Here is an 18668-nt window from a genome sequence, read left to right on the forward strand (position 1 = left end):
GGGATACAACAAAAAGTCCATCCAATAATTCATTCTTGACCAAAATAACAGCTCAGAGGGTCACCATTTTTGATTAGCTAAACACCAACCTGAGAGTTTCCAGTCTGCAGTGTGGAATCTTCAGTCCATCAGACACCATCGTCACTCCTGAGTCCTTCAGGTCATTGTTACTCAGGTCCAGCACTCTCAGACTAGAGGACTGGGAGCTGAGAACTGAGGACAGAGCTTTACAGCTTCTTTCTGAGAGGTTACAGCCAATCAGCCTGAAGAGGAATCAGCAAAACATAAGATCACAGTTAGACACATAAGTTGTTCTACTGTAAATAAGAATAAACATTTAATCTGAATACTTTTGTTTGCATGTACAGAGCTTTGTTGGAGGCTTTGACCACTGGCAGCAGCCTCAGAAGAGCCTCCTCTGAAGCAGAATATTTCTTCAGGTCAAAGACGTCCAGATCTTTCTCTGACAACATTAAGATGAAGACCAGAGCTGACCACTGAGCAGGAGAGAGTTTATCTGTCGAGAGAATTCCTGAACAGTCTGGAGATTGATTGTTCTTCAGACAGCAGGTTGACACCAAAGTTGATGAAGATCCGATGGACATAAAGAGCAGCCAGAAACTCCTGAACACTCAGATGGATGAAGCAGAACACGTTGTCCCGGTACAGCCCTCTTTCCTCTTTAAAGATCTGTGTGAACACGCCTGAGTACACTGAGGCTGCTTTGATATCAATGCCACACTCTGTCAGGTCTGATTCATAGAAGATCAAGTTGCCTTTTTGCAGCTGCTCAAAAGCCAGTTTTCCCAGACACTTAATCATCTTCCTGGTCTTTTTATTCCAGTGTGGATCCGTCTCAGCTCCTCCGTCAAACTTGATGTTCTTCACTTTTGACTGAACCACCAGGAAGTGGCTGTACATCTCAGTCAGGCTCTTGGGAAGCTCTGCTCCGTCTCTCATCTTCAACACGTCCTCCAGAACTGTAGCAGTGATCCAGCAGAAGACTGGGATGTGGCACATGATGTGGAGGCTTCGTGATGTCTTGATAAGGGAGATGATTTTGCTGGCCTTCTCCTCATCTCTGAATATCTTCCTGAAGTACTCCTCCTTCTGTGGTTCAGTGAACCCTCTGACCTCTGTCAACATGTCAACACACTCAGGAGGGATCTGATTGGCTGCTGCAGGTCGTGTGGTTATCCAGAGGCGAGCAGAGGGAAGCAGATTCCCCCTGATGAGGTTTGTCAGCAGCACATCCATGGAGGTGGACTCTGTAACATCAGTCAGGATCTCAGTGTTGTGGAAGTCCAGAGGAAGTCGACACTCATCCAGCCCGTCAAAGATGAACACAACCCGGAACTCTTCAAACCTGCAGATTCCTGCTTCTTTGGTTTCACTAAAGAAGTGATCAACAAGTTCCACTAAGCTGTACTTTTTCTCTTTCAGCACATTCAGCTCTCTGAAAGTGAATGGGAATGTGAACAGGATGTCCTGGTTGGCTTTGCCTTCAGCCCAGTCCAGAGTGAATTTCTGTGTTGAGACTGTTTTCCCGATGCCAGCCACTCCCTTAGTCATCACTGTTCTGATTGGTTAATCTCTTCCAGGTGGGGCTTTAAAGATGTCTTCTTGTCTGATTAGTGTTTCTGGTCTGTCTGGTTTCCTGGATGCTATTTCAATCTGTCTGACCTCATGTTCTTCATTGACCTTTAAAGTCCCTCCCTCTGTGATATAAATATCTGTGTAGATCTGATTCAGAAGGTTTGGGTTTCCTGCTTTAGCAATCCCCTCAAACACACACTGGAACTTTTTCTTCTGGTTAGTCTTGACTTTAAGCTGACAAACTCCAGAATTACTTCCTGAATGAACACACAACAAAGAAGATGAGTAAGTCAAAGAACATATTTAAACATTTAAATTTCCTCAAAGAATGAATATGTATTTTGGTGCATCTCTTGAGACATCAGTAAATGTCCAATTTTTAAATCATGTTAAATCTGTTAAAATAATCTTACTTCTCTGCAGACGGTCAGCCAGCTCCTCCTGCTTCATTCTCCTCAGGATGTGCAGTGTGATCTTCAGAAATGCCTCTCTGCGGCTCCTTCTCTGCTCCTCATCTTCACTGCCAAACACCTCCTCATCGTCCCTCTGACTCTCTAAGCATTCTGGGTAATCTGGACTCAGAACTTTCTGAATTTTCTTCAGCTCGTTCCTCACAAAAGTAATGATATTCCCCTCCAGCAGCTGGTAGAGAACAATAATCTGGACATTTAATTTAAAGAACATAACATGTGACAGTTGTTTGTTCCTGAATGGTACAATTAGCATTTAATCTGTATTTTTTTTTTTTTTTACATATACACACCATAAATATGGAGTCCAGCTGTGATTGATGCTGCTGGGCAGACGAACCCCCGAGGCCCTCTGAGCCGTCATGCTGAACTCTGTGGAGAATACATCAAGTTTAGGGAACCTCTTTTGACTCAAATCTGCACACAGTTACCTTAAGGTTTTCTGATATGAGGAAAAACTGACTGAGCCACTGTGGCTCAGGAGGTACCATGATGGAGTTGTATTGGTTTCAGTACAAGTTCAACATATACATGGATGCGGCCGTTGGCTACATAAATGATGTCATATTTAGGATTACTGTTCATACAATCCTAAATCAGAAGCCCTGGGTTCACAGATAAGTATGTGCCAAACATAAAGCATGGACCGTGGCTTAGTCCTTATTTGGATGAGTACAGGAAATCAAGGTATGCACTCTAGATTGCAATGAACCAGGGCTCCAACACCAGGAACATGTGGTCTAGACTAAGAACCACACAGACTACAGGAGGCAGCCACCGTCACCATAATTAAGAGTAAACTGAAAACTCTTCTGTATGATAAAGCTTATAGTTAGGGAGTGAGGAGTTGCAGCGTTCACCTAGACCGGCGGGGGAGGGTGTAAGCTGCAGACACGGCACCCCTTGTGATTCTGTTCATAGTCATCAGATTCTACCAACCCTTATAGAGCTGGCTCAGGTTTGCCTCGTACCAGCTCTTATGTTGTTATAGTTTTAGACTGCTGGGGGACTTCATTTTATACACCGAGCTCCTCTCTCCTCTCTCTTTCCATCTGTGTGCATTCATCTCCCAGAAATGCTTGTTACTAACTTAGCTCTGGGGAGCTTATTCCCCAGAGTCCTTATGTTTTCCTGCCCTGCAGTTTTTCTTGGATCAGGGTGGTGCCAAAATCATGACGCCCTGCTATTCCCTGCAGTATCCTGCTACGCCTTGCAGTGCCCTGCTGTGCCATGAACTACTACAATTAGTGTTTCTAGTCATAGTTCCATTATCTATATTGTTACTATAATTGCCACTGTTCATCATACCCCGACCGGCACCATCAGACACCGCCCACCAAGAGCCTTGGTCTGTCCGAGGTTTCTGCCTAAAAGAATGTTTTCCTCACCACTTTTTTCTGCGTTTTTCCTCGCTACTGTTGCACTAAATGCTTGCTCTTGGGGGAATTATTGGAATTGTTGGGGGTCTTTGTTAATTATAGAGTGTGGTCTAGACCTACTCTATCTGTAAAATGTCTTGAGATACCTCTTGTTATGATTTGATACTATAAATAAAACTGAATTAAATAAAGAACTGCGGGTCGGCCCCCTTCTCTACTACACAGCTTGAACACGATCAGTAAGTGTGCTGGTATGGAAGAGGCCAGAGGTGGTGCGGAACGTTGAGTGGTACCAGGTAGATATACCGTATTTTGACTCATCTCAATTCACAGCTCTGGTTCTGGAACCAAAATCCCAGAGATGGGCTGGACTTTGTTAATTTCTGGAGTTGCCCAAGGTCAGAGGCGACAGGCATTTGTTGGGATATTACAACCCTACAACTGATAGCTACTATGTTGGAGTTCTCTCCTAAGAATGAGAGGGTCGCCTAATCGACTTTTTGTTCGTCATCTGATCTGCTGAGAACTGCTGAATCAGACTGGCAATATCGACAGGCGGTGGATGGAACCCTTAGAGGAACTCCTGAACCCCACCAACATGTCCTCCAGGGAGGAGGCAGAGTCTGAAGACTTGGGGGAAAGACTTGTTCATATCTCTAGTAGAGGTCTCCAAAGTTTTGAGAAAATACCTTGGGGGCAAGGCACCAGGTGTGGATGAGATTAACCCTGTGATGCGGAAGGCTCTGTTTATTGTTGGACTGTCGTGGCTAACACACCTCACAGTACCTCTGGAATGACAGGTATTGTTTCCCATTTTTAAAAACGAGGAGCCCGCTAGTGTGCTACAACTATTAGGGTATTAGAGTACTCTGCCTTCTGGGGAAAGCCTATGCTAAGCTGCTGGAAAGGAGGCTCTGACCAACTGTCAGCAAAATAAGTTGACTTATAAATTCTTACCTTCCATCAGCAGCTTGTTCAACTTTAAACTCATCAAACCAACCCATAGACGAGTCACTCTTCATAGACACACATCTGGGTTCAGGTTCAGGTCTCTGCTTCTTGCATCCTGATACAAACAAATTGACTATTGAAATGCAGTTTAAATGTTTTTTTCTTGTCACAGATTCTCAAAAGTAAAATATGATTAATCAATATACTCTCTTTATCAATAAGTCTTATTCTGAGAGTTAAGAGTCAGGATCAATACTACAAATGGATCTGTGTCAGAGTGGATCATGTTGCTGTCATGCACACTCTTCTTAGTAATGCACTCTGAAGAAGAAGCAGAGTTTTGGACTCACGTCACTGACTCATTTGATTCTGATGACTTTAGATATAGTGGAGTAAAGGCACCCTAAGCATAGAATAAAGAGTAATCTCAGCTTCTTTGTGTGCCGTATCAGAAGCTGATGGCCGTGATAAACCTGTCAGTATTTGACAAGTTGATAAACGGTCTGTGAGAGCTGTGTGGAGGCAAACCCTGAACACTTTTACAATTACAGGCCCTTTAACTTTTATTCCAAATGTTCATTGTTGAAGACAAAAGATCAACAGCACTTCATGAAGGAGGACTTATCCCTATATGTCAAATCATTAGCTGTTATTATTATTAAAGTATGTGGCTGGTGGTTCTGGTCCTGTTATCACTGGGCATTGAATCAGAATTACATTTTGTAATGCATCATCCACCTCAAAAATGTCAGATAATAACAAAGTTAACTTTTAAATTCTTACCTTTCATCAGCAGCTTGTCCAACATTAAACTCATATAAACAACCCATAGACTGGTCACTCTTCATGGACACAGAACTGGGTTCCGGTCTAGGTCCAGCTTTAGGTCCAAGTCTCTGCTGCTGCATCCTAAACAATGACAGTGGATGAGTAGCATTCTCAAATGTAATCTGATGAAAGATGCCATCTCATCTCAGTTGATAGTCAGTCAATGGCTCTTTGTTAACTAATAAAGTAAGTAGTTAATATTATATACATATATATTCAGTAGTTCAGTGTTGTACCGGTGTAGACTGTGATATCACTGCTGACACAATCTATTTGATATAGTTGAGACCTACAACACTCTATGAAGCTGGACAAAGACCTGATTCTTCTTCTCAGGAGAGTCAGATAATTCAGTTTAGGTTTAGGCAGTGTTGGCCAAGTTACTTCCAAAATGTAATACATTATAGATGACTAATTACTTTAATTTGAGAGTAATTAGTTACATTAAAATATTGAATTTTAATGCTTTACACTACTTTTGCATTACTTTTGAGTTATTTTCACCAAAATAACTGTGTAAGTAGCCTATGACTCGACGGGTAGCTTGTGAATTTCACCAGAGGATCATACAGTCTCATCTTTATCCAATTTAATACATCATCATTTATATATTAATATTATTTTGTATTAACCTTAATCTGAAAGCTATACTGAAAAATAAATGTACAATAGCCTACTTAACTCTGAATTGTAGGAGTATAAGTATGAAGTAAGAGAAAATGAAAATACTCGTAAGAACCTTACTTTCTAGTGAAGTATGGTATAGTTACTTTTCACTGCTTTCTAATGCTAATATTTACGTGTAGCAAGCCTAAATATTAATTCCTGACATATTTTTATCTGTCAGTTGTTCGGACACAGCGCTGTCCGCGCTGATGTACTTTTACCTGTTGGGACACAGATGTTGTCCGTAGAGTTTCTGGTTTGGGTTAAAATGTGTTGTATCTCTCGTTATTGAGATAGTAACATGTATACTAATACAGAAATTTGATTAGTAATGTGTTATATAACTGCGTTACAGAAAAAATAAAGACATTACTGTAATTGCATTACTTTTGTAACACATTACTCCCAGATGTCTGCTGCTGCATTCTGATACAAAGACAATGGATGAGTAACTAATCGTGCATCAAAATGATAAAAGATGCCATCTCATCTCAGTTCATGGCTGAATGACTTATAAAGTAAGTAGTTAATTGTATATAAATGTACACTGTGATGTCACTACTGACACATTATATCACTGAGTTCTACAAAAGACTATGAAGCTTTGGACCAAGACCTGATTTTTCTTCTCAGGAGAGTCAGATAATAACAAAGTTCAGTTTTAAATACTTACCTTCCATCTGCAGCTTGTCCAACTTTAAACTCATCATAATTCATGAACACACAGCTGGGTTTAAGTTCATGTTCATGTTTAGGCTTAAGCTTAGGTTTAGGTCCAGGTCCAGGTTTCTGCTGCTGCATCCTGATACAAACAAGGAAGATGATGAGTAACTTTCTTGTGTTCATCAAAATATAATCTGATGAAAGATGCTGTCTTATCTCAGTTGATAATAATAAGTATTTGGGTCTTTGTTGACTAATAAAGTATATAGTTAATATTATATATATATATATATATATATATATATATATATATATATAGTTGAATATTCATATAATATATATTCAGTGTGAATCATGATGGAGGAGTGATGTGAGTGCTGAGCTCTAACATGGAGAAGAGTCCATCATCATCTCACCTCTGAGCTTTGGTCTGGCTGTCATGGTCCCCACACAGAGTGGTTTTAGAGGGAAGGGCTCCCTCCTCTCTGTCCTCACACTGACTCAAAGCAGAGTCCACACCTGCTGGGAGAGATGACCTCTGTTACTGTAGGCCTATAAAAAAGTAAAACTCCAGTTTGCCATTTACTATCATGTTGTGCTGTCTTATTACATGATAAGCATTATTATGTTAACATGTTAAGGTCTGGTGTTTTATTGTAGATGGTAAAATATTCTTCTTCTGTGTTTATTTTGGACTCTTTTCTGTATTTCTTTACTTCCCATTTAAAGGAGAACTCCGGGCAATTTTTACGTTAATCTTGATCGCTATATGTATATGAGTACTGTCGATAGCAAAAAAAACGAGCCGAATCAGTGCTAGCAACACGGAGCTGCTGCAGCTAATGCCGAGAGCTCCCACTCAGCTAAAACGGCAGTTATGGGGGCATAAGATAAAGAGTGTCTTTGTGCCTCTTAACAGACACAAGATGTAATTAAAATGTCTGTGCAACATGACCAGGGCCCTTACATGACAACAAGATGCGTTTAGCAACTTAGCCATTGTTTAAATTCACCTACCCTCTTAGCTGCTAGCTGCCGTCTGGGATGAGTGAGTGTGTTCAGCCAGGCTCCGGTAATAATCATCACGCAGCAGTTCCGTGTGTATTTGTAGCATATATATCCATTTTGTGTGCTGTCGTTGGTTGCTCAATTACCTATTTATGAGGGGGGAATAAACTTCAAAATTTCACTGTGAAAGCATGAACTGTCCTCTGGAGGACATCCACCAGACCAGCGGGCGCCTGTGGATTGTTTTCGGCAGCGGCAGGCAAGGGAGGCGGGGAGGAAGTAGAAGGATGCCCGGTCGGGGCTGCTAGCCTGGCTAAGGAAAATACCACACAATTCGCCACTGCAGAGACTCATATTCACCAACGACAGCACACAAAATGGATATATATGCTACAAATACACATGGAACTGCTGCGTGATGATTATTACCGGAGCCTGGCTGAACACACTCACTCATCCCAGACGGCAGCTAGCAGCTAAGAGGGTAGGTGAATTTAAACAATGGCTAAGTTGCTAAACGCATCTTGTTGTCATGTAAGGGCTCTGTTCATGTTGCACAGACATTTTAACTGCATTTTGTGTCTGTTAAGAGGCACAAAGACACTCTTTATCGTATGCCCCCATAACTGCCGTTTTAGCTAAGTGGGAGCTCTCGGCATTAGCTGCAGCAGCTCCGTGTTGCTAGCACCGATTCGGCTTGTTTTTTTTGCTATCGACAGTACCCGTATACATATAGCGATCAAGATTAACGTAAAAATTTTTAAGGGTGCGACTGAAGATTTTTCCTAGGTCGCACCGGTGCACCTAACGTCCTCGCATCCGCTGCCTCTCCACGAACAAAGCGATGCCGTTTCTATCGATATGGTTTAATGTTGCGTTACATGACCCATTCCTGTAAAGCCGTGCCTGTGTTTGGATCTCTCCTCCACGCAGCCCCGCCCCCATTCACTCAAACACCGGCCGGCTCACCTGCAATGGAGAGACGTAGCGTCGCCGGTCGCCGGTCCAAATGCTGACATTTGTCTACAGTTTTAATTGTTATTAACACAGCTGTATATTGATAAGTATGAGAGGGAAACCTGTATTGGTACCAGTGTTTCCGCTGGTAACTCTCTGTTAGTGCGGCCGCCACGGCGAAAAACACATTAGAAGTTATTGAATGGAACTACGGTAACTTCAGTTCGTTGAATAATAGCGTGTGAGACGGAGCCTGCTGGACCTGGGCGAGAGATGTGACCCATGGCCATATTATCATAGTTCATAAAAATGCAGCGCAGTGACGATACAGACATTTCATAGCCTACACAAGATGTGTGTAACGTCGCTGACCCGCATTCGACCCGTGCAGGACCCATTCATAATGAGTCAGCCGTCACTCTGTGAGTAGCTTCAGTCCATCGTACTCCCCCGATATGATCTACTGGGCTATCTGGGTCTGTTATTGGAAACAAGTGAAGGAGATTTCTCAGAGATATATGTTTTTTAAATATATCCCAGGCTATTTATTTCAGATAATTTACATGTGTTGCAGCTGTATATTTTCAAATTGGGAAGGAAACCCTGTCTTTGCATTTTATTTCAATCACATCTGTTTTAATAAAAGAGCTTGTGAAAAGTGGCTTTGACGTAAAACTGAACATTTAGCCCACTTTGTAAAAAATATAAATTAGAGATAGAGAGATATATATTGTGTATCACCATTCAGGCAGAAAATACAGAGATATGATTTTTAGTCCTGGACTAGTGGAAGATCTGATAAGAATCAGTGTGGAGGGGCCCAGCTTGGAGAATTTTGATGCTAGGGAGTGTGGCAAGCTGGTTTAGCCAAGGCCAAAGGGGAAGAAGGCCAAATTACAGGTGTGTTGGCCATCTTAGGGGCATTTGACAGCCAGGGGGACCCGCTATAAGACTTTGAGTACATTATAATTGTGCTTCAAATAAAAAAAAAAATTTACCAACTCCTTATTCTTGTTTAAAATAATTGACATAATATATATGAATGTATATTGAGTGTGATAAAAAGGTGACCTTGAAATTGTGGTCTTAATGGTGATGCAAGGAAAAAGTTGGGTGCACCTAAATTTTGTGCTGGTGCACCTAAATAAAAAAAGTAAATAACTGTCCATAACTGTTAACATCCCTAATCCTAACCTTAACACCCCTAACTCTAACCTTAACACCCCTAACCCTAAACCTAACCTTAACTCCCCTAACCCACCCCTAACTCTAACCACACTTAACTAGTCAACGCATTTTACAGTTTGATGAAACTATCAGATCAGAAATCAGCTGAAAAGTTTTACTCACCAAAAGTTTAACCTGGAGGAAACATCTGCATCACAACACGGGATGAAGTGAAGTACCAGAGAGAGACTTTGGACTTTAATGTCCCTTATCAAGACACCCGAGCACCAGCTGCAGGACACACCTATAGACCTAAACACCTACAAACACACACACCCCTACACACACACACACACACACACACACACACACACACACACACACACACACACACACACACACACACACACACACACACACATACATACACACAGAGAGAGATAGAGAGATATCCAAAGTGCAAAATTACTTCATCACAGGCAGATAAGTGTAAACATATGAAGATTGTTGACAGAAAGGTAGTATTCATACTCACCCCTTTAAGACAGAGACAAAACCTGGCAGCAATAACTCAGGGTCCACCTGCCCTGCAGCTCAGCATCAGATGATAGTCTGACTCACTCCTCTTATTTTTAACAGCCGGCCATTAAAGAGTTCTTCGGGTTCTGCAGACTGACAAACTAAGTTTCTGGAAAAAAGACACAAAACCTGCAAAAGTACCAATACCTCACTATTAAATGTGTATTAACAGTACCAACCAGAGTGAAAAATGTGTGAATACAAAGGGATGTCTTTTCTTCTTCTACAACTGTGCTACTACTTAACAATGTTAATAGAATAATTCTACAAGGTATGAATTCCTGGTGTCGATGTGCATTTGATCTGAAGACGCCGTAACAGTTCATAACTTCAGAGTCAGAGAGACGTCAGAACCAGTCCAACCTGTTCACAAACCCAGTCAGTGTCAGAGAAGTCCCCCATCAGATGATGGAGTTCTACTATATGTCCACTAGATGGAGCGAACTGACCATCTAATGAGATAAAGATCAGCAACTTGTACAGCAGCAGCTATCTCTCCAAGTGGCCTCTGTGTGACATATGCATTGACGTATACATTGTACATTTAGCTTTTAATAATTACTACCTTATAATAATAAATAGAAAGCAAAAATGTAACCTCAAAACAGACCGTAACCCTGAATAAAACTTAAAATGGCTATAGGACTGATCAACCTCAGGAGGGCCGACCTTGGAGGAGGGTGTCTAGTTGGTAATGGCCGAAATACCTGATGATTCCAAGGTTCACTACTGATAATGTGTCCTAAAGTTTAGAATAAAATCTATGCAAGAATATGCAACAATTTGAAACAAAATAAAGAGAGCACAAAATCCAGAAGGGAAACTAATAAACTAAGTGACTATGTGTCTTAAAAATGTACAAGCATGACTCTGCAATTTGAAGAACAGACTTGAAAACCTACCAGCACGACTATGCAATTTAAAAGGTCCCATGGCATGAAAATTTCACTTTATGAGGTTTTTTAACATTAATATGAGTTCCCCCGGCCTGTCTATGGTCCCCCGGTGGCTAGAAATGGCGATAGGTGTAAACCGAGCCCTGGGTATCCTGCTCTGCCTTTGAGAAAATGAAAGCTCAGATGAGCCGTTTTGTAATCTGCTTGTTATGAGGTCATAACAAGCAAGGTTACCTCCCCTTTCTCTGCTTTGCCCGCCCAGAGAATTTGGCCAACCCATGAGAGAGAGACATCATGGCTTTCAAACGAGAAAAGTGGCAGTTGGTCAAGGCCACACCCCCACCCTCCACCTTTCCTCTCCCACTCTCCTCCTCAATAGCTTCAGACACAGAAATGGCACATACTAAGGAAAGCTCATTCTAGGACTGGCTCTAGAGGCTGTAATTCTGCACCAAAGCTGAATTTCAGGAAAGAGACTTCAGATACAGTATTAGGGGGCCACTAAGGTCTATATAAAAGCATCCAAAGAGCACCATGTCATATGACCTTTAAAGAAATTGCTTAATAAACCGACAGGCTTAAAACAGACTTCAAAGCCTACAAGCATGACTCTGCAATTTGAAGAATGGACTTGAAAGCCTACAAGCACGACTATTATTAATTATTAACTATTATTAACTAATATTATTATTAATTATGCAATTGCAGTGTGACATAAAAATAAATAAGTGTGGCAAATTCAGGAATGGAGAACTTTGACTGATGTGCGCTGGCCCGCGCTCTTGCCTTTGATTTCCCATTTCAACTGCTCAGTCGTCGGACAAAGTGGGGGAATCATCATGATAACTTTCTCATCCCCTAACCCTAGCCAGTGCCTTTGGACAAGCGAGTTCTTTGTGAAGTCCAGTTTACATTTAACTTTCATTTCATTTACTCTCTTAATTAATTCACTCCCCTCTCCTTTTTTAGAGGGACGGTGGGGGAGAGTTCTAGCCCGACCAGGCCCCTCTCCTTAGCCCTGTCTCTCTCATTCTACTCTCTCTACTGTGGACCCTGTAAGAGAGCGAACACTTCATTTTCTGCATTCTGGTGTATTTTTCTGCAACAATTTGTGCCTTTTCTGCATTCATTTATGATGCAACTGACTTTTTTTGGAAGGTAGCATACAATGATGCAATGAGGTTGCTGCTTCGTGACCCCAGTTGCCATAGTGCCAGTAATTTCTTTGTGTCCACTAGAGTGCCAACCTGTGAGGCACTCTTAAGACAAATGATGTTTAGTTTTTTGTGTTGCCTGGACAAGTCAGAGAATCACATTATTGAAGCCCTAGTCAGCCCTCTGAAAAGCTGCTAAAGATAGGCCTACACTTCTAGTTTAAGACAGCATTGGTGTAATAACCTGTATATCCTATAGGCTAATATGCAATTTTTATGTATTCTTGTATCTCCTTTTTTAAACTATTTACACTGTATGATGTGTTATATGGACCTGTGTCTGCAATAAAGTTTATTATTATTTGGAGTAGGCTGCACTCAGTTACATAGTTTTTGATTATGGGGGTGGATGGGGGGGGGGGGAGTCACCTGATGAACAAAATCATGATATGATCAAATGAACAAATGATCCCTCCCTCAAGATGAAACATATAGATTTTATTAAAAGCACTATATGATGATTGTTTAGAGAAACATTTGTTTTCCAAATTTTAAATATTTCACAATATTATTCAAAATATAAAAGACATAATAGTAACCAAAACAGTTGATTATTTTTTAGATGTTACATATCATGAAGTGTTTTTAGTCCAACAGTTCAAATGTTGATAATCCCAGAGATGAAATCAGATGAATGCTTTTGGGTTTGAGTCTCAGATCTGCTTACATTACACTCTGCTTACTTACAGTGCAGAGTGTGTCTGATGGCGAACAGACTGAAGTTTGATTTCAGCAGCTGATCTTCAGTCTTTCTGTCCACAGGAGAGACTCTCAGTCCTGCAGAGGACACAGAGACACTGAGGAACCAGACCGGAACCCAAACCCAGGATAAAGAGGCTGTGAATGAGTGAATGTGGTGTTGAAGGTGTGGAGGTGGATCAGTGAGTCAGAGGAGACTCTCTAGAAGGACAGAGTGCCAGCAGGAACGTCCACATACACTGCTACTCTGTTAGAGACAGAGGAGGAGGTGGTGATGTAAGTGTCTCTGTTATTGTGCCAGACAGAGTAACTATCACCATCAGAACACTGCAGACTCCAGGACTGATCATTCTTTCCAAACCCACAGTCAGTCAGTTTCCTCTCCTGCTGATTCTTCTGTAACTCACTGATATATCAACCTCTCCTCTCGACCTCCCAGAAACAGCGACCAGTCAGACCATTTCTACAAAGCAGTTGAGGCCAGTAGTAAAATCTGTGAGTGATTTTTAACAATCCAGTTATAACAACATGAACAGTTACTGAAAATGAGAGTCAACATGTCAACAATGTTCAGCTCGTGGAACAACAATCAAACTTTTTGATGGATCATTTCCCTCCAAAACTAACAGGAGTTTCTGCGGACTCTTAAAAAGTATTAAAATGTTGATAAATCAAACAAACAAAAATGTAAAAAGTTAAACTTAAACTCCATTTTGCACTGTATTACATTTTGTAGTGGCCTCCAGTGATGTTGATAAGTTTAAAATGTAGTGAGTCTCCGGGGACCCACAGGTGGTTATTTAAAGTCTCAGTCCTTCATTTAGTTTTTCACCATATAGACCATATATAAGATCTGGTGAATAAATGTTGATTAAAACAACAGTTATAGGGCTACAATTACCAATAATAGCAAAGCTGTATACAGCTTCTTTGCAGCAGCCCCACTGGCAGAAAGAATCATGATAAAATTACGTGAAGGGGCCATGTTCCTCCTTTCGTCTATATCCAACGGTGAGGGATTAACATGTCTATCTGACGGAGCCCCACGTCGAAAAAAAAACATGCAAAAGGTACACCTCTTTCATTGGAACTTGACGCCAGGGGTCCTTGACCATGAGTCAGACATTTGACGAATAGGAGTGTTTTACACACACACACACACACACACACACATGTAATAAGGTGTGTGAGGAGAGTATTCCACTGACTTATGGTCACAAAAGAAAAGGATGGTTGATGTAAAAAGGTTAGTCTGGGGCCCTGATTTGCCAAACGATTGGGAATACTGCACCCTCCTCTAGTGGATGATCGAGTTGTTAGGCTCACCCCCTCTCTGTCAAAGCCCAAAAACCCAGGTGAACAGGTGAAACCAACAAATATAGTGTTATCACTTCCACTCAAACCATGATGAACACGCCCACCACCTAAAATATCAATGCCTAATATAATAATCAATAAATAGAAATGAGACCAAAACAACATGCGGTTGAAACATGTGGCTCCTCCATTTATTATAGAAGGGCTTATATTGTATAATACAGTATCAGTAAAAAGTTTGGACATGCTTTCCCATTTCAGTAAATTTGAACGAGTGTCCAAACGTTTGACTGGTACGGTATATTACTCATTATTATACATTATTAGTATTTATATGGCCTATATGGTGAAAAAGTAAATGAAGGACTGAGACTTTAAATAATCACCTGTGGGTCCCGGAGACTCATTAAATTTTAAACTTATCAACATCACTGGAGGCCACAGCTTCATCACTGTTCATTAAAGGTGATTCAAGCAGCAGTCTGTCGGGGGCAGTGAGCCTACTGACGGTTGTTCTCTTCAGAAAACGTCAAATCTAACACAATCCCATAAATAAACTAGAGAGAACCTCATGACGAGCCAACGCAGTGATTCCATTCTTTAGTCCAACCTACAAGGGATATACATTTTAAAAACAAACTACAAAATGTAATACAATGGGGTGTAACACTTTTTACATTTTCAACATTTAATACTTTATAAGGGACCGTTCAGTATTTATGGAATGGACCACCGGAGGAAAATAGGGGAGGGTGATGTCTTTTTATTCTTTGCTGGGGGGAGGGTCACCCAACATTCTTTACTCTGGGAGGCGGGGGTCACCCAACTTTTGTATTCATGAAAAGAACAACATTTCAATGTGGCTTGTTTGGTGAACATTTTTCTATGTAGCTCTCTGTCTCGGCCCCCCATCAGCACCCTAGCAGATGGGTCTGACCGCATACGTGGAGTTTGCTGGGGGCAAGAGGAGCACCCCCTGGTGGCTGAAACGGGTAATTGCATTGTTTAAAAAATGATTACATTTGGCATGACCAGAAATTTTATAAATATTTTAAATAACACAAAACAACTAAATGGTGGTAGGTAGCCTAACACATCTGATTTCATATACTGCTTTAGTAAAAAAAATATTACCTGGCTGACGATGGGAGCAGCAGGACGCAAAAAACGAAAATGACTGTTGCACTGGACATCTTGCTGTGCCAACGTTGCCATTTCCTAAATGCCATGTATATAAATTTGTTGTCAGCTTGATTGCGCGTTTTGTGTATATTTGGACTTTTATACGTTTATTCCACTTTGTTTAAACGGTCCCAAAACTCCTCCGGTGGCCCCTTAAATAAATAACGAACAGTCCCTAAGAGCCCGTGGAAACCCCCGATAGTTTTGGAGGGAAATTATCCATGAAAAAGTTTGATTGTTGTTCCACGCACTCTCTCAAGACAACATAGTGAAGAAGACTTGTGTAGTGGATATCCAAAAGGCCATTAATGAGTCACTCCATAGGTGTCTTGAGGAATGTTCTTTATGTGCACTTGTAGTACAAAGAGTTTGAAACCTTTCTTCTTTGGGTGAAGTTCCGGTTTATTGCAATGATTGAATATTTTCCCCGAAACAAAAAAGTATTTACCATTTTAAGTCTTGATTTAAAGCTGGTAACAAAAGCTGGGGCTCCCCACACCTACAAGCTCTACTGAATACCTTCTCACTGATTACCTGATCATTTAATGATACCTATCACCATGTAACCAAGCTATCCTATACTACACCCTAGTGGTCAGAATCTATATTACAGACATTTAATGATACCTATCACCATGTAACCAAGCTATCCTATACTACACCCTAGTGGTCAGAATCTATATTACAGATTTTTAATGATACCTATCAAGATATAACCAAGCTATCCTATACTACACCGTAGTGGTCAGAATCTATATTACAGACATTTAATGATACCTATCACCATGTAACCAAGCTATCCTATACTACACCCTAGTGGTCAGAATCTATATTACAGATTTTTAATGATACCTATCAACATGTAACCAAGCTATCCTATACTACACCGTAGTGGTCAGAATCTATATTACTGACATTTAATGATACCTATCACCATGTAACCAAGCTATCCTATACTACACCGTAGTGGTCAGAACCTATATTACAGACATTTAATAAAAAAAAAACAATAACTCAGTTGGCTCCTGCAACTTCCTTTCTCCACATTTGATCTCGAACAACAGAATGAACGTATGATCCACGGAGCCTCGACTCTCTTCCTGGTTTCTTTAGAGTGGTTGTTGTGTCCTGAACACTGACCTGAACATGGCTGCTATCAGAGTCCCAGTCTGCTGCTGGTCTTCTGGGGACCTTGTTGCTCCGCTGCTCCTGGTTCTGGTTGTCCTCCTCCATTCCTCTCTTGTCCTGAAATCCAGCAATGTCCACTGGGGCTGCTGGACTCACTCTGGATTCTGTTCAGTACAAATCAAAGCACGCAGAGATATTCAGGAGCTTTCCTCACATCCACAGAGTGCCAATGATGTGCTCGGTGTTAGCATGGAAACAGCTGCAGCTCTTATCTGAGGAATGCTCTGGTTTCCATGGAAACCTTTTCAAATGTACACTCCCTCCAGCAACCAAGGACAGACTGAAGTCAGCTGACTGTTGTCTCCCTGAACTATAACTCAGGGACCCTGTGTGTGTGTGTGTTCTAAATATCTCCAGAACCGTTCATCCTACTTCACACTCTGCCTCCTGGGTAAAACATGAACTCGGAGTAGTTTGGAGAAAACAGCTTTGGATATTAGTAAACTGTAAATAAATCTAAACAACTGGCTAACAAAGTTGAAAAAACGCTGCCATAGTTCTGGCACCTCCGTGTCTACCCTTCACAATAAAAGCCCAGCTTAAATTCACTCAGAGCATTTCACCTACAGGAAACTCAATAAAAAGTTATTTTAGCCAACACTACATATCAAACAGAATGCAATTAAAAGCTCCAGTAACCTAGAAAAACTACATTTAATTTGCTCTTCTGGCAATGTAAGATATAGCCTACTTAATGATTTGATGTGTGGTATTTTTTACGTTTGAACTTTGCATCAATAAAACTCTTAAAGTAATGGTTCGGAGAAATTTACCCTAGGGTCCTTTGCACCATGACCTCGAGCCAAACACCCCCCCAGAAGCTTTTTTCACCTGGGTCTAACATTGGGCGAGTTAGCGTAGAGTAGCGTTAGCCGCTGAATAGCTTAGCCGAGGGCCATAGGACCACGTTTGTATCTCTTAAATGACCCCACTAATAATGCCGAAATGTACCAAAGGTCTACACTAGTATATATAGGTTATGCACTCCTAAAACGATGGATTGGAAAGTTTGTAAGTTACACCAGAAGTTTATGTAAATAACACTTGCCTGCTGGCTTCTGCTCTCTGCTGTTGTTGTTGCTGCTGTGAGCGAAGTGCTTGGGGCCGCCTACAAATTACAACACCAGAAGGATGCAACAAAAATATTTTTTAATTTAACTTATTTTTTAAAGTAAGTGCTGTAATATAACTAGCATGAGACAATGAATAATTGAGGTAAGTTTGGAGACATTACCTTATTTAATCATTAAATTAATACATATTTTTGTTGTATCTCTTTTCGGTGTAGTAATTTGTAGACGGCCCTAAGCACTCGTCTAATTGCAGGTAGCAGCAGCAGCAACAGAGAGAAGAAGAGAGCAGGCAAGTGTTCATAAACTTTGGGTGTACTTACAAACTTTCCAATCCATCGTTTTATGAGTGCATAACGTATTTGTACTAGTGTAGACCTTTGGTATCATTTCGGGCATTATTAGTGGGGTCATTTACGAGATACAAACGTGGGTCCATTAGCCCCGCGTTAAGCTATTGAGCGGCTAACACTACTCTACGCTAACTCGCCCAATGTTAGACCCAGGTGAAAAAAGCTTCTGGGGGGGTGTTTGGCTCGAGGTCATGGTGCAAAGGACCCTAGGGTAAATTACTCCGAACCATCACTTTAAATACAAAAGACAGCTGTCTTCCTGTCTTACTCAGACTCGGTTGTTTAAGTGTGCTAACTTACACTAATAACATTACCACCGTCCAAATACCTCCGCTATAAATCCATACTTTACAGCTACTTTATAACCGTCAAGCTACTAAGCCTGTTTGGAAATGAACACCTCTGCTGAAGTGATGAAACTAGTAGACAGCACCGGCATCATTAAACGCTGACTGTGGCGATATCAACATGCAATGGACCTTTTA

The 18668-nt window shown here is 41.1% G+C and overlaps 2 protein-coding genes across 2 annotated transcripts in view; both read right to left on the reverse strand.

Moving 5' to 3' along the window:
• The window catches only part of LOC120570817 (NACHT, LRR and PYD domains-containing protein 3-like), a 172096-nt gene that overhangs the window by 5137 nt on the left and 148291 nt on the right, over positions 1 to 18668 (reverse strand). Inside the window, 1 exon segment of the mRNA XM_039819385.1 lies at positions 90 to 263. Coding sequence (XP_039675319.1) covers positions 90 to 263 — 174 coding nt within the window.
• Positions 1565 to 18668, reverse strand: part of LOC120571282 — a 175363-nt gene continuing 158259 nt past the window's right edge. The window contains exons 3-11 of the mRNA XM_039820150.1: positions 10221 to 10627; positions 9869 to 10023; positions 6970 to 7072; positions 6564 to 6692; positions 5180 to 5305; positions 4403 to 4511; positions 2360 to 2438; positions 2010 to 2256; positions 1565 to 1853 (exon numbers count right to left, since the gene is read on the reverse strand). Of these exons, the coding sequence (XP_039676084.1) occupies positions 1588 to 1853; positions 2010 to 2256; positions 2360 to 2438; positions 4403 to 4511; positions 5180 to 5213 (735 nt within the window). The 5' untranslated portion in view covers positions 5214 to 5305; positions 6564 to 6692; positions 6970 to 7072; positions 9869 to 10023; positions 10221 to 10627 and the 3' untranslated portion in view covers positions 1565 to 1587. The remainder of the gene's footprint in view (positions 1854 to 2009; positions 2257 to 2359; positions 2439 to 4402; positions 4512 to 5179; positions 5306 to 6563; positions 6693 to 6969; positions 7073 to 9868; positions 10024 to 10220; positions 10628 to 18668) is intronic.

The sequence above is a fragment of the Perca fluviatilis genome, chromosome 2 (assembly GCF_010015445.1).
Source record: "Perca fluviatilis chromosome 2, GENO_Pfluv_1.0, whole genome shotgun sequence".
Classification (NCBI taxonomy): Eukaryota; Metazoa; Chordata; class Actinopteri; order Perciformes; family Percidae; genus Perca; species Perca fluviatilis.